The sequence below is a fragment of the Salvelinus alpinus genome, chromosome 18, assembly GCF_045679555.1.
Source record: "Salvelinus alpinus chromosome 18, SLU_Salpinus.1, whole genome shotgun sequence".
Lineage (NCBI taxonomy): Eukaryota > Metazoa > Chordata > Actinopteri > Salmoniformes > Salmonidae > Salvelinus > Salvelinus alpinus.
The window spans coordinates 42,255,086-42,268,746 of NC_092103.1; the positions used below are offsets into that span (position 1 = coordinate 42,255,086).

Here is a 13,661-nt window from a genome sequence, read left to right on the forward strand (position 1 = left end):
TCTTCTCTCCGTCAGGTGTCTCATGTGCTGGCGGCCCTTCAGGCTGGTAACCGTGGCACCCAGGCCTGCATCACAGCGGCCAGTACCGTGTCGGGCATCATCGCCGACCTGGACACCACCATCATGTTCGCCACCGCCGGCACGCTCAACCGTGAGAACTCTGAAACCTTCGCCGACCACAGGTACTGTATATCCAGTAGTCTGGTGTAATATTTGATGCTGGGGTTATTAACTATGGTAGCCTGGTGTAATATTTGATGCTGGGGTTATTAACTATGGTAGTCTGGTGTAATATTTGATGCTGGGGTTATTAACTATGGTAGTCTGGTGTAATATTTGATGCTGGGGTTATTAACTATGGTAGCCTGGTGTAATATTTGATGCTGGGGTTATTAACTATGGTAGTCTGGTGTAATATTTGATGCTGGGGTTATTAACTATGGTAGTCTGGTGTAATATTTGATGCTGGGGTTATTAACTATGGTAGTCTATTATACTATTATACTCTAGGACCGGGACGATACCAGCATCACAATATTAACTATTATACTCTAGGGCCGGGACGATACCAGCATCACAATATTAACTATTATACTCTAGGGCCGGGACGATACCAGAACACAATATTAACTATTATACTCTAGGGCCGGGACGATACCAGAACACAATATTAACTATTATACTCTAGGGCCGGGACGATACCAGAACACAATATTGACTATTATACTCTAGGGCCGGGACGATACCAGAACACAATATTAACTATTATACTCTAGGGCCGGGACGTTACCAGAACACAATATTGACTATTATACTCTAGGGCCGGGACGATACCAGAACACAATATTGACTATTATACTCTAGGGCCGGGACGATACCAGAACACAATATTAACTATTATACTCTAGGACCGGGACGATACCAGCATCACAATATTAACTATTATACTCTAGGGCCGGGACGATACCAGCATCACAATATTAACTATTATACTCTAGGGCCGGGACGATACCAGAACACAATATTAACTATTATACTCTAGGGCCGGGACGATACCAGCATCACAATATTAACTATTATACTCTAGGGCCGGGACGATACCAGCATCACAATATTAACTATTATACTCTAGGGCCGGGACGATACCAGCATCACAATATTAGCTATTATACTCTAGGGCCGGGACGATACCAGCATCGCAATATTAACTATTATACTCTAGGGCCGGGACGATACCAGCATCACAATATTAACTATTATACTCTAGGGCCGGGACGATACCAGCATCGCAATATTAACTATTATACTCTAGGGCCGGGACGATACCAGCATCGCAATATTAACTATTATACTCTATGGCCGGGACGATACCAGCATCGCAATATTAACTATTATACTCTAGGGCCGGGACGATACCGGCATCGCAATATTAACTATTATACTCTAGGGCCGGGACGATACCAGCATCGCAATATTAACTATTATACTCTAGGGCCGGGACGATACCAGCATCGCAATATTAACTATTATACTCTATGGCCGGGAAGATACCAGCATCGCAATATTAACTATTATACTCTCGGGCCGGGACGATACCAGCATCACAATATTAACTATTATACTCTAGGGCCGGGACGATACCAGCATCACAATATTAACTATTATATTCTAGGGCCGGGACGATACCAGCATCGCAATATTAACTATTATACTCTAGGGCCGGGACGATACCAGCATCGCAATATTTTTTCCCATATATTTTTTTTTAACACGAAGCAGATCCAGGTCTTTGGTCCCTTTAAAAACCTGCTGTATGTAAAACCTTGTGTGTTATAGCTTGTTAAATAAATACATGTGACTCTGGATGACAACACAATGATGTTTGTTTCCAACATTAGGGATGTTTTCCTAAAGAAGTTCCATCCGCTTCGTGTTTTGTTTCCTTGCCACGATACTAAGGAGTATGGCGATACTGGTGTCGTCCCACACCTATCATGCACATCACTGCACATAAACGGCTCTAAACGGTGATTGATATTACATAAATAACTGTGAATACATATGTCTCATGGTGCCCCTCCCAGAGAGCACATCCTAAAGACAGCCAAGGCGCTGGTGGAGGACACCAAGCTGCTGGTCTCTGGTGCCGGGGCCAGCCAGGAGAGACTGGCCCAGGCTGCCCAGTCCTCTGTCATCACCATCACCAAACTGGCCGACGTGGTAAAACTGGGCGCCGCCAGCCTGGGCGCCGAGGACCCCGAGACACAGGTACGACTGTTAGAAGCATGGTCGTCCCATATTGTTCCCATCCAAAAAGCACTGACATTTTTATTCAGGGTGCCAGTAATATCTCTTGTTAATGTTAGTGTCACTTAAAATAAGGAGACTCTCACATACATTGGAGTTTAAAAATTGATTCAAAAGAAGGAATTTCCCTACACTATTCTTGCTTTGAAACTTTTACTTTTTCATTTCAAAAGCCAATATCTGGGTCTATCGACTTTTGTCAAAGCAGATATGTGAGTAGTAGTAATAATCGTCTAGTTTTATAGTAAGTAGTCGTTTTGTAGTAGTAGTAAGTAGTTGTTTTGTTGTTGTTGTAGTAGCAGTAGTAGTAAGTAGTGGTTTTGTAGCAGCAGCAGTAGTTGTTTTGTAGTAGTAGTAAGTAGTCGTTTTATAGTAGCAGTAGTAAGTAGTGGTTTTGTAGCAGCAGTAGTAGTAAGTAGTTGTTTTGTAGTAGCAGTAGTAGTAGTAAGTAGCTGTTTTGTAGTAGTAAGTAGCTGTTTTATAGTAGTAGTAAGTAGTCGTTTTATAGTAGTAGTAGTGAGTAGTTGTTTTGTAGTAGCAGTAGTAGTAGTAAGTAGCTGTTTTGTAGTAGTAAGTAGTCGTTTTATAGTAGCAGTAGTAAGTAGTCGTTTTATAGTAGCAGTAGTTGTTTTGTAGTACTAGTAGTAGTAAGTAGTGGTTTTGTAGTAGTAGTAAGTAGTCGTTTTATAGTAGCAGTAGTTGTTTTGTAGTAGTAGTACTAGCAGTAGAAAGTAGTTGTTTTGTAGTAGTCGTTTTGTAGTAGTAGTAGTAGTAAGTAGTCATTTTATAGTAGCAGTAGTTGTTTTGTAGTAGTAGTAAGTAGTTTTTTTATAGTAGTAGTAGTCGTTTTTATAGTAGTAGTAGTTTATTGTAGTCGTTGTTTTGTAGTAGTAGTAAGACCTTGCAATGTTTCTTATACTAGTGTTTAATCGAGTGCTCTCTCTCTGTGCTTGCCTTCCTCTCTTCACTCTTCCTCTCTTCACTTCAAAAGGCTCTTTTTTCTTCCCACGGGACAGATCTCTGTACAAATGTGGGTACTCTCTTCCCTTTTGTCTGAATATGAACTGACTCAAAATGTCCTTTGTCTGTGCTCTTTGGAGTAGCCATCAGTTATAGTGTATACACTACCACAGACTATAAAGACATCTGTCTGTGGTTGAGATTAGGATGAACAAAGACACACTGGGTGACCCACTGAGGTCCGTTCATTCTGTTGTCCAACTTCGGTCCTGGAGAGTTACTGGGTGTTCAGGCTTTTATTCCAGCCCATTTCAAACACACCTGGGCCTGTATCCACAAAGTGTCTCAGAGTAGGAGTGCCGATCTAGAATCTGTCCATATAATCTTATTCATTATGATCTAGGATCAGGTCCCATCTGTCCATATAATCTTATTTTTTATGAGGCAAAACCGATCCTAGATCACTCTTACCACTGAGAGACTTTGTGGATACGGGCCAAGATTTAAATAATCAACCAATCATGATCTTCAGGGCTGTATTAAACGCGTGCAGACACAGCAGATCTTCATGACTAGAGTTCAGAGAGCTACAGGAGGAGCCAAGTGTAGCAAGATGTTTTGAGTTGATAATGCTACTCTCCATGCCCCTCCCTTCAGTAGCTACATTAGCCACCACATGCCTCAAACCTGCTACAGACGTATTGACTTTTTAACTGTGGTGGACGTTCATTCTTCAGCTAATGTAATTTAAGGGTTCTCGGCTGAATTGCTGACGTGGTTTCTATGCTTAAGCACAAATAGCCTTAAGAAACCACCAATGTGCATTAAAGTTTCCAAGAGCATCAGCATTTACGAGCTTCCTGTTTACAAGGTCGGCTATGCAGACAAAAACCAAAGGCATATGTGAGGTCGTTATTCATTCTGATGGTTTTCAAGGGTGTGTTCTCATCTCTAATACTTACGGCATACGGTTGATTTGAAACGTTTTTTAACGTTTTTAATGTTTATTTGCTGCCGGGCTCTGACTAACTAGACACCCTCACTTTGTACAGCTTCGATTCGATTGAGTTTGATTGTCTCATATTTGATGGGTTGGATTTGGCTCATTGATTGGTCCATTTTCCGATCTGTCCAATGGTGTTCCATTTTCTTCTAGCTGCTGCTCCCCACTCTGCTTGGCTCCTCCCTAACCATCCTATTGGTAATCATGCCCCACAATGCATTGGTGAATGCGCTAATTTGAACAACAGGCTGTTTTTGTTCAACCTGCTTATTCCCAGTAATTACTACTTTGTCTGGAGAATTTGTCTGATTTACAATGTCAGTGGGAATCCAGGAAGACTGGCTCTACTGAGCCAGTGGTCCCACCTTTATGACTATAGTCTATGACTATAGTCATCCAAAACCTAACTGCTTTTATCTGCTGTCTCATCAAGTCTGTTATTGGTATGAATAGACACTGTTATTGGTATGAATAGACACTGTTATTGGTATGATTAGACACTGTTATTGGTATGAATAGACACTTATTGGTATGAATAGACACTTATTGGTATGAATAGACACTGTTATTGGTATGAATAGACACTTATTAGTATGCATAACTGTTATTGGTATGAATAGACAGGGTTATTGGTATGAATATACACTGTTATTGGTATGAATAGACACTTATTGGTATAAATAGACACGGTTATTGGTATGAATAGACACGGTTATTGGTATGAATAGACACTGTTATTGGTATGAATAGACACTGAGGTTTTTGGTCAGATTCTCTATTACCTGTGAATCTCTTACCATCCCATTCCATCATTCTTCACGAGGATGTGTGTGTGTGTGTGTGTGTGTGTGTCATTCCATCATTCTTCACGAGGATGTGTGTGTGTGTGTGTGTGTGTGTGTGTGTGTGTGTGTGTGTGTGTGTGTGTGTGTGTGTGTGTGTGTGTGTGTGTGTGTGTGTGTGTGTGTGTGTGTGTGTGTGTGTGTGTGTGTGTGTGTGTGTGTGTGTGTGTGTGTGTGTGTTACCAGCCAGTAGATGTCATTGTTTTACCATTGTAAACCTCCAGTCACTTGTTTCCTTCTCTGGTGGGCCCTCTATAGGTGGTCCTGATCAACGCTGTCAAAGACGTTGCCAAGGCTCTGAGTGACCTCATCAGCGCTACCAAGGCCGCTGCAGGCAAGCCTCACGACGACCCTGCCATGCTGCAGCTGAAGAACTCTGCCAAGGTAAAATAGTCCTCTTCTGGGCCTGAGGTTGATCCAGGGGATAAGGCCGCTGCCCTTGGCACATATGCCATCCCTTGCCTGCGTGGGATCGAATCCCAACCTGTACCGGTCTTCACACTATGTTCCATCTATCCTACTCGTCTTCATTTCTGTCTATCCCTTTCAATAAAACTGGAAAAATACTTTCAAATATATTTATGTAATAGTCCCCAGTTTCTCTGTAGCTCTGGACTGCTGCTAAGGCTGTGATGTCACTAACACGTATTGGGTCTCTAACACCAGTCTCCCTCTTATATACAGTAAACGATTTAAATGAATTGCACTGTTATATTTATTTATTTATATATACACTACTGTTCAAAACACACACACACACACACACACACACACACACACACACACACACACACACACACACACACATTCAAAAGTTTGGGGTCACTTAGAAATGTCCTTGTTTTTGAAAGAAAAGCACATTTTGTGTACATCCAATTGATCACAAATACAGTGTAGACATTGTTAATGTTGTAAATGACTATTGTAGCTGGAAACGGCAGATTTCTTTTTTAATGGAATATCTACATAGGTGTACAGAGGCCCATTATCAGCAACCATCACTCCTGTGTTCCGATGGCACATTGTGTTAGCTAATCCAAGTTTATAATTTTAAAAGGCTAATTGATCATTAGAAAACCCTTTTGCAATTATGTTAGCACAGCTGAAAACTGTTGTTCTGATTAAAGAAGCAATAAAACTGGCCTTCTTTAGACTAGTTGAGTATCTGGAGCATCAGCATTTGTGGGTTCTATTACAGGCTCAAAATGGCCAGAAACAAAGAACTTTCTTCTGAAACTCGTCAGTCTATTCTTGTTCTGAGAAATCAAGGATATTCCATGCGTGAACATGCCAAGAAAATGAAGATCTGATACAAGACTGTGTACCACTCCCTTCACAGAACAGTGCAAACTGGCTCTAACCAGAATAGAAAGAGGAGTGGGAGTCCCCGGTGCACAACTGAGCAAGCGGACAAGTACATTAGAGTGTCTAGTTTGACAAACAGACGCCTCAAAAGTCCTCAACTGGCAGCTTCATTAAATAGTACCCGCAAAACACCAGTCTCAACGTCAACAGTGAAGAGGCGACTCCGGGATGCTGGCCTTCCAGGCAGAGGTCCTCTGTCCAGTGTCTGTTCTTTTGTCCATCTTAATTTATTAATTTTTTTGGCCAGTCTGAGATATAGCGTTTTCTTTGCAACTCTGGCTAGAAGGCCAGCATCCCGGAGTCACCTCTTCACTGTTGACGTTGAGACTGGTGTTTTGCGGGTACTATTTAATGAAGCTGCCAGTTGAGGACTGCTGCTAAGGCTGTGATGTCACTAAACTTGATGTTATTTTAATTGACAAAAAATTTGCTTTTCTTTCAAAAACAAGGACATTTCTAAGTGTGTGTGTGTGTGTGTGTGTGTGTGTGTGTGTGTGTGTGTGTGTGTGTGTGTGTGTGTGTGTGTGTGTGTGTGTGTGTGTGTGTGTGTGTGTGTGTGTGTGTGTGTGTGTGTGTGTGTGTGTGTGTGTGTGTGTGTGTGTGCGCCTGTATATACATACATACATACATACATACATACATACATGCACTCGTGGTCAAAAGTTTTGAGAATGACACAAATATACATTTTCACAAAGTCTGCTGCCTCAGTTTGTATGATGGCAATTTGCATATACAGTAATCCCTCGTTTATCGCGGGGGTTACGTTCCGAAAATGACCCGCGATAAGTGAAATCCGCGAAATAGAAAACTTCTTTTTTTTTTACAATTAGCAACTATTACATGTATACAAATACAGTGACTCACGTGTAGGCCGTTTCACTGCTCTTCAGACTGGGCCGCTGCATCCTGACTGCGCTCTGCAGTGTTCTCTTCTTCTGAAGCCCGCGGTGCAGGTGTGTTTGTTCGGGAGAAGAGCATAGTGATAGGCAGCTGTTGTCGCTCTTTTTTCTTCTTTGCAAAAAGATCCTTGTACACCGACATGCCACCATCGATTACGTTGGAGAACTGTAATGAACGGCTCGTCAAAGGGTCCCATTCCTCAGCTACTCGCTTAAGTTCAGTGGCCATTCGCACCATGGTTGCTAAGCGACCAAGCGTTAGTCCTTCCTTCCTTCCTGGCCAACTTAATGTAAATTTGCCAAGCTGTTTTATGTACGTACACATAACTGCACGAGACGACAAAATGATAGCACAATTCGTAGCATGTTTTGATACAAGAAGCGGGAGTGAGTTTTTAGCGAATCAGAATGCAGAGCACAATGCACCAAAAAAAAATAAAAAATGCATTATGAAAATCCGCGAAATAGCGAATCCGCGATAAGTGAACCGCGAAGTGGCGAGGGATCACTGTACTCCAGAATGTTATGAAGAGTGATCAGATGAATTGCAATTAATTGCAAAGTCCCTCTTTGCCATGCAAATTAACTGAATCCCCCAAAAACATTTCCACTGCATTTCCACTGCATTTTTTCAGTGATTCTCTCGTTAACACAGGTGTGAGTGTTGACGAGCACAAGGCTGGAGATCACTCTGTCATGCTGATTGAGTTCGAATAACAGACTGGAAGCTTCAAAAGGAGGGTGGTGCTTGGAATCATTGTTTTTCCTCTGTCAAACATGGTTACCTGCAAGTACACAATCATCTCCTTTGTCTTGATCACGTTGAGAGAGAGGTTGTTGTCCTGGCACCACACGACCAGGTCTCTGACCAGCTCCCTATAGGTTGTCTCGTCGTTGTTGGTGATTAGGCCTACCACTGTTGTGTCATCTGAAAACTTGATGATGGTGTTGGATTCGTGCCTGGCCAGGCAGTCATGAGTGAACAGGGAGTACAGGAAGGGACCGAGCACGCACCCCTGAGGGGCCCCCTTATTGAGGACCAGTGTGACGCATGTGTTGTTACCTACCCTTACCACCTGGGGGTGGCCCGTCAAAGTCCAGGACCCAGTTGCAGAGGGAGGTGTTTATTCCCAGGGTCCTTAGCTTAGTGATGAGCTTTGAGGGTACTATGGTGTTGAACGCTGAGCTGTAGTCAATGAATAGCATTCTCACGTAGGTGTTCCTTTTGTCCAGGTGGGAAAGGGCAGTGTGGAGTGTAATAGAGATTGCATCATCTGTGGATCTGTTGAGGCGGTATGCAAATTGGAGTGCGTCTAGGGTTTCTGGGATAATGGTGTTGATGTGAGCCATGACCAGCCTTTCAAAGGACTTCATGGCAACAGACGTGAGTGCTACGGATCGGTAGTCATCTAGGCAGGTTACCTTAGTGTTCTTTGGCACAGGGACTATGGTGGTCTGTTTGAAACATGTTGATAATACAGACTCAGTCAGGGACAGATTGAAAACGTCAGTGAAGACACTTGCCAGTTTGCCAGCGCATGCTCTGAGTACACATCCTGGTAATCCGTCTGGCCCTGCGGCCTTGTGAATGTTGACCTGTTTAAAGGTCTTACTCACATCGGCTACGGAGAGCTTGATCACACAGTCGTCCAGAACAACTGTGCTCTCATGCATGCTTCAGTGTTACTTGCCTCAAAGCGAGCATAAAGTAATTTAGCTCATCTGGTAGGCTCATGTCACTGGGCAGCTCGCGGCTGTGCTTCCCGTTTGTAGTCTGTAATAGTTTGCAAGCCCTGCCACATCCGATGAGCATCATAGCCGGTGTCGTACGATTCAATCTTAGTCCTCTATTGATGCTTTGACTTTTTAATGGTTCGTCGGAGGGCATAGCGGGATTTCTTATAAGCTTCCGGGTTAGAGTCCCGCTCCTTGAAAGCGGCAGCTCTACCCTTTAGCTCAGTGCGGATGTTGCCTGTAATTCATGGCTTCTGGTTGGGGTATGTACGTACGGTCACTGTGGGGCCGACGTCATCGATGCATAGGTAGGCATAGGTCTACCCACTTGGGAGCCAGGCCCAGCCAATCAGAATACATTTTTCCCCACAAAAGGGCTTTAATACAGACAGCAATACTCTTCAGCACCACCAAATTCTTTAGAACAACATTGGAGGCAGCTTATGATAGAGAAATGACATCTGTGGCATTGTGACAAAACTGCACATTTTAAAGTGGCCTTTTATTGTCCCCAGCACAAGTTGCACCTGTGTAATGACCATGCTGTTTAATCAGCTTCTTGATATGCCACACCTGTCAGATGGATGGATTATCTTGTCAAAGGAGAAATGCTCACTAACAGGGATGTAAACAAATTTGTGCACAACATCTGAGAGAAATAAGCTTTTTGTGTATATGGAAAATTTCTGCAATCTTTTATTTCAGCTCATGTAAAGTGTTGGTCTCATTTTTCATGTTGCATTTATATTTTTGTTCAGTGTAGTACTTTACATGATTCGGGGGGAGGGGGGCACGTATCACACACACACACACACACACACACACACACACACACACACACACACACACACACACACACACACACACACACACAGCTGTCAGTAAAGTTTTCCTAAGGTACTTTATAGCCAAAACACTGACCTCAACCACACCCTGTACTTTATCCCTTCTTTAAGTCTGTCAGTCATAAATCATCTGATTCAAGACTGAAGTGTCTGTTGACAGCTGAGGGTGTAACTCTGCACTAATCTCCCCCTCCTCCCCCTGCTGACCCGGAATGGAGCATAGGGCAAGGCTATCACACTGGGGCAGTTTGGCAGTACATCGCCACTCGCTGGGAGAAGTGTGTGTGTGTGGCCGGCCTTCCTGGCAACCTTAGAACTCTACCCTGTCCCTCCACTCCATTTTCTCTTCATAATAATAATAATACATGGGTTTTATACAGTGCTTTTAATGGAACCAAAGTCACAGTAGTCTCTCCCTTTATCTCTCTCTCTCTCATCCCATTCTCTCTCTCTCTCCCTTTATCTCTCTCTCTCATCCCATTCTCTCTCTCTCCCTTTATCTCTCTCTCTCTCTCTCTCCCTTTATCTCTCTCTCTCTCTCTCCCTTTATCTCTCTCTCTCTCCCTTTATCTCTCTCTGTCTCTCTCCCTTTATCTCTCTCTCTCCCTTTATCTCTCTTTCTCTCTCTCTGTCTCTCTCTCTGTCTCTCTCTCTGTCTCTCTCTCTGTCTCTCTCTCTTTATCTCTCTCTCTCTCTCTCTCTCTTCCCAGTCTCTCCCATTCTCTCTCTTTCTCTCTCTCTCTCTTCCCTCTCCCATTCTCTCTCTTTCTCTCTCTCTCTCTTCCCAGTCTCTCCCATTTTCTCTCTCTCTCTCTCTCTCTCTCTCTCTCTCTCTCTCTCTCTCTCTCTCTCTCTCTCTCTCTCTCTCTCTCTCTCTCTCTCTCTCTCTCTCTCTCTTCCCAGTCTCTCCCATTTTCTCTCTCTCTCTCTTCCCAGTCTCTCCCATTTTCTCTCTCTCTCTCTTCCCAGTCTCTCCCATTTTCTCTCTCTCTCGTCCCAGTCTCTCCCATTCTCTCTCTCTCTTCCCAGTGTCTCTGTCTGTCTCTGACTGAGAATACACCAGTTCCCTTCTCTCTACCATACCTGAGAATACACCAGTTCCCTTCTCTCTACCATACCTGACTGAGAATACACCAGTTCCCTTCTCTCTACCATACCTGACTGAGAATACACCAGTTCCCTTCTCTCTACCATACCTGACTGAGAATACACCAGTTCCCTTCTCTCTACCATACCTGACTGAGAATACACCAGTTCCCTTCTCTCTACCATACCTGACTGAGAATACACCAGTTCCCTTCTCTCTACCATACCTGACTGAGAATACACCAGTTCCCTTCTCTCTACCATACCTGACTGAGAATACACCAGTTCCCTTCTCTCTACCATACCTGACTGAGAATACACCAGTTCCCTTCTCTCTACCATACCTGACTGAGAATACACCAGTTCCCTTCTCTCTACCATACCTGACTGAGAATACACCAGTTCCCTTCTCTCTACCATACCTGAGAATACACCAGTGTGGTTGAGAGCTCTGGACTTTAAGGGGAAGAATAGCTCTGATCCATGAGAATGTCCCAATATATCTGTCCCCCAACTCTTTCACATAGTAATAACACGTCTACTGTATGTCTGTCCCCTTGTCCCCCCAGGTGATGGTGACCAACGTTACGTCACTCCTGAAGACAGTGAAGGCAGTGGAGGACGAGGCCACCAAGGGCACACGGGGACTGGAGGCCACCATTGAACACATCAAACAGGAACTGGCTGTGAGTGGCACTGGCACACAGAAATAGAATAACTAGAATTCCCATTCAAGTCACTGTTCTGTCATTCTATTTATATGCTGTCACATCAGAGGACAGTTGTCTTGAAGTGTCACTGGACAGCAGAAGTTTCAACTCAAAATCAACTAGCTTTCATTTGAGAATAGTATAATAGAATACACATTTGTCAAGTTTGAGATGGAAATGTGCCTTCTGCTTCACCTCACAAGTCATTTAACATAATCACTCATCATACACACGTCATACAATGCTGTAATACCGTATTCAAAAATTATCTGTACTTCAAATACACAATAGTGTATTTATCATCACAGTAAGTTATATTGTTAAGTTGAAAAACTATTTTGAAGAAAGATATAACATATTATAATCCTATATACACGTATGGGCCTTTTTATAATGTCCTATTATAACAAATAATCAAGTATTATAGCTACCAACAGGCTAAGTAAATAGTTACTGTTTTGTTCTCTCTCAGGTGTTCAGCAATGGTGATCCTCCCCCCAAGACGTCCACTCCAGAGGATTTCATACGCATGACCAAAGGCATCACCCAGGCAACAGCCAAAGCAGTGGCTGCTGGGAACTCGTGTCGCCAGGAGGACGTAATCGCTACGGCCAACCTGAGCAGGAGGGCCATCGCCGACATGCTGCACTCGTGCAAGGTCAGAAAGGGGTCAAGACGACCCTTAGATAACCTTCAGATAACCTTTATCTTCTCTAACTCCTTGGAGCTTATCGCCCTCGACAACCTTAAAGGGATACTTCAAGATTTTGGCAATTAAGGCATTTTTTTCTACTTACCCAGAGTCAGATGAACTCATGGATACCATTTGAATATCTCTGTTTGAAGGAAGTTGAAGGTAGTTTCTGGAGCCATTGATAACTAGCATTAGCGCAATGACTGGACGTCTATGGGAGCAGCTAGCATACTAGCTGGAATGACGAGCTCTCTAATACCTTTTTGTAATTATCGAAATGAATATTTATGAATACAGCAAAGAAAAACCCAATGTTATCTATTTGTCCACCAGTCATACATGTCCCGTACTAATGTGTGTCTGTGTGGTCTCCACAGCAAGCCGCCTACCACCCAGAGGTCAGCAAAGAAGTTCAGAGCCGTGCCCTGCGCTATGGCAACGAGTGTGCCGTGGGCTACCTGGGTCTGCTGGAGCATGTGCTAGTGGTAAGATTACATGTATCTCTTAATAAAATATTATTTTATTTAAGCGGTAAGAAATGGCCGCTGTTTGTCAAAGTGCTGATTTTTGCAGGGTATGGTTTGATGTGTAGGCGTTGGTTCAAGCCCACTAGCACTAAACAACATGAATCACTGAATCAAGGTGATGATTAGTTGAATCAGGTGCGTTAGTGCTGGGCTGGAACAACATGAATCACTGAATCATGATTAGTTGAATCAGGTGCGTTAGTGCCAGGCTGGAACAACATGAATCACTGAATCATGATTAGTTGAATCAGGTGCGTTAGTGCTGGGCTGGAACAACAGGCTCCACACACAGTAGATATCCAAGACCAGGGTTAGTGGTGACCACCACTGCTGTCAGGGTTAGTGGTGACCACTGCTGTCAGCGTTGTGGGGACTAGGGAGGGTATATTCTTACATGGGAGTTAATCTCAAGACCAACACCCCCCTTCACCCCACATCCCGCTTCAACCCACACACCCCCTCACTTCCATCACCCCACATCCCCCTCCACCACACACACCCCCTCCCTCCGTTCCTTCACCCCACATCTTCCAGAGGGCTCTGGATGAGACCGTTTCAAACAGCAATTCCTATAGGTCCCAAAATACTAGACCTGCCCCTCTGCCCCCATAACTGAGCAAAAAGTGTCAATATTGTCCCAAGAGGTGTTGCCAAGACACACAACCACCACCACACAGAGACACACA

The 13,661-nt window shown here is 43.7% G+C and overlaps 1 protein-coding gene across 2 annotated transcripts in view; it reads left to right on the plus strand.

Moving 5' to 3' along the window:
- tln1 (talin 1) overlaps window positions 1–13,661 on the plus strand; it is a 142,169-nt gene that overhangs the window by 108,195 nt on the left and 20,313 nt on the right. For both annotated transcript variants that reach the window (XM_071351904.1, XM_071351905.1), the window contains 6 exons: window positions 16–182; window positions 2,085–2,268; window positions 5,371–5,496; window positions 11,614–11,730; window positions 12,227–12,412; window positions 12,826–12,933. In XM_071351904.1, the coding sequence (XP_071208005.1) occupies window positions 16–182; window positions 2,085–2,268; window positions 5,371–5,496; window positions 11,614–11,730; window positions 12,227–12,412; window positions 12,826–12,933 (888 nt within the window). The remainder of the gene's footprint in view (window positions 1–15; window positions 183–2,084; window positions 2,269–5,370; window positions 5,497–11,613; window positions 11,731–12,226; window positions 12,413–12,825; window positions 12,934–13,661) is intronic.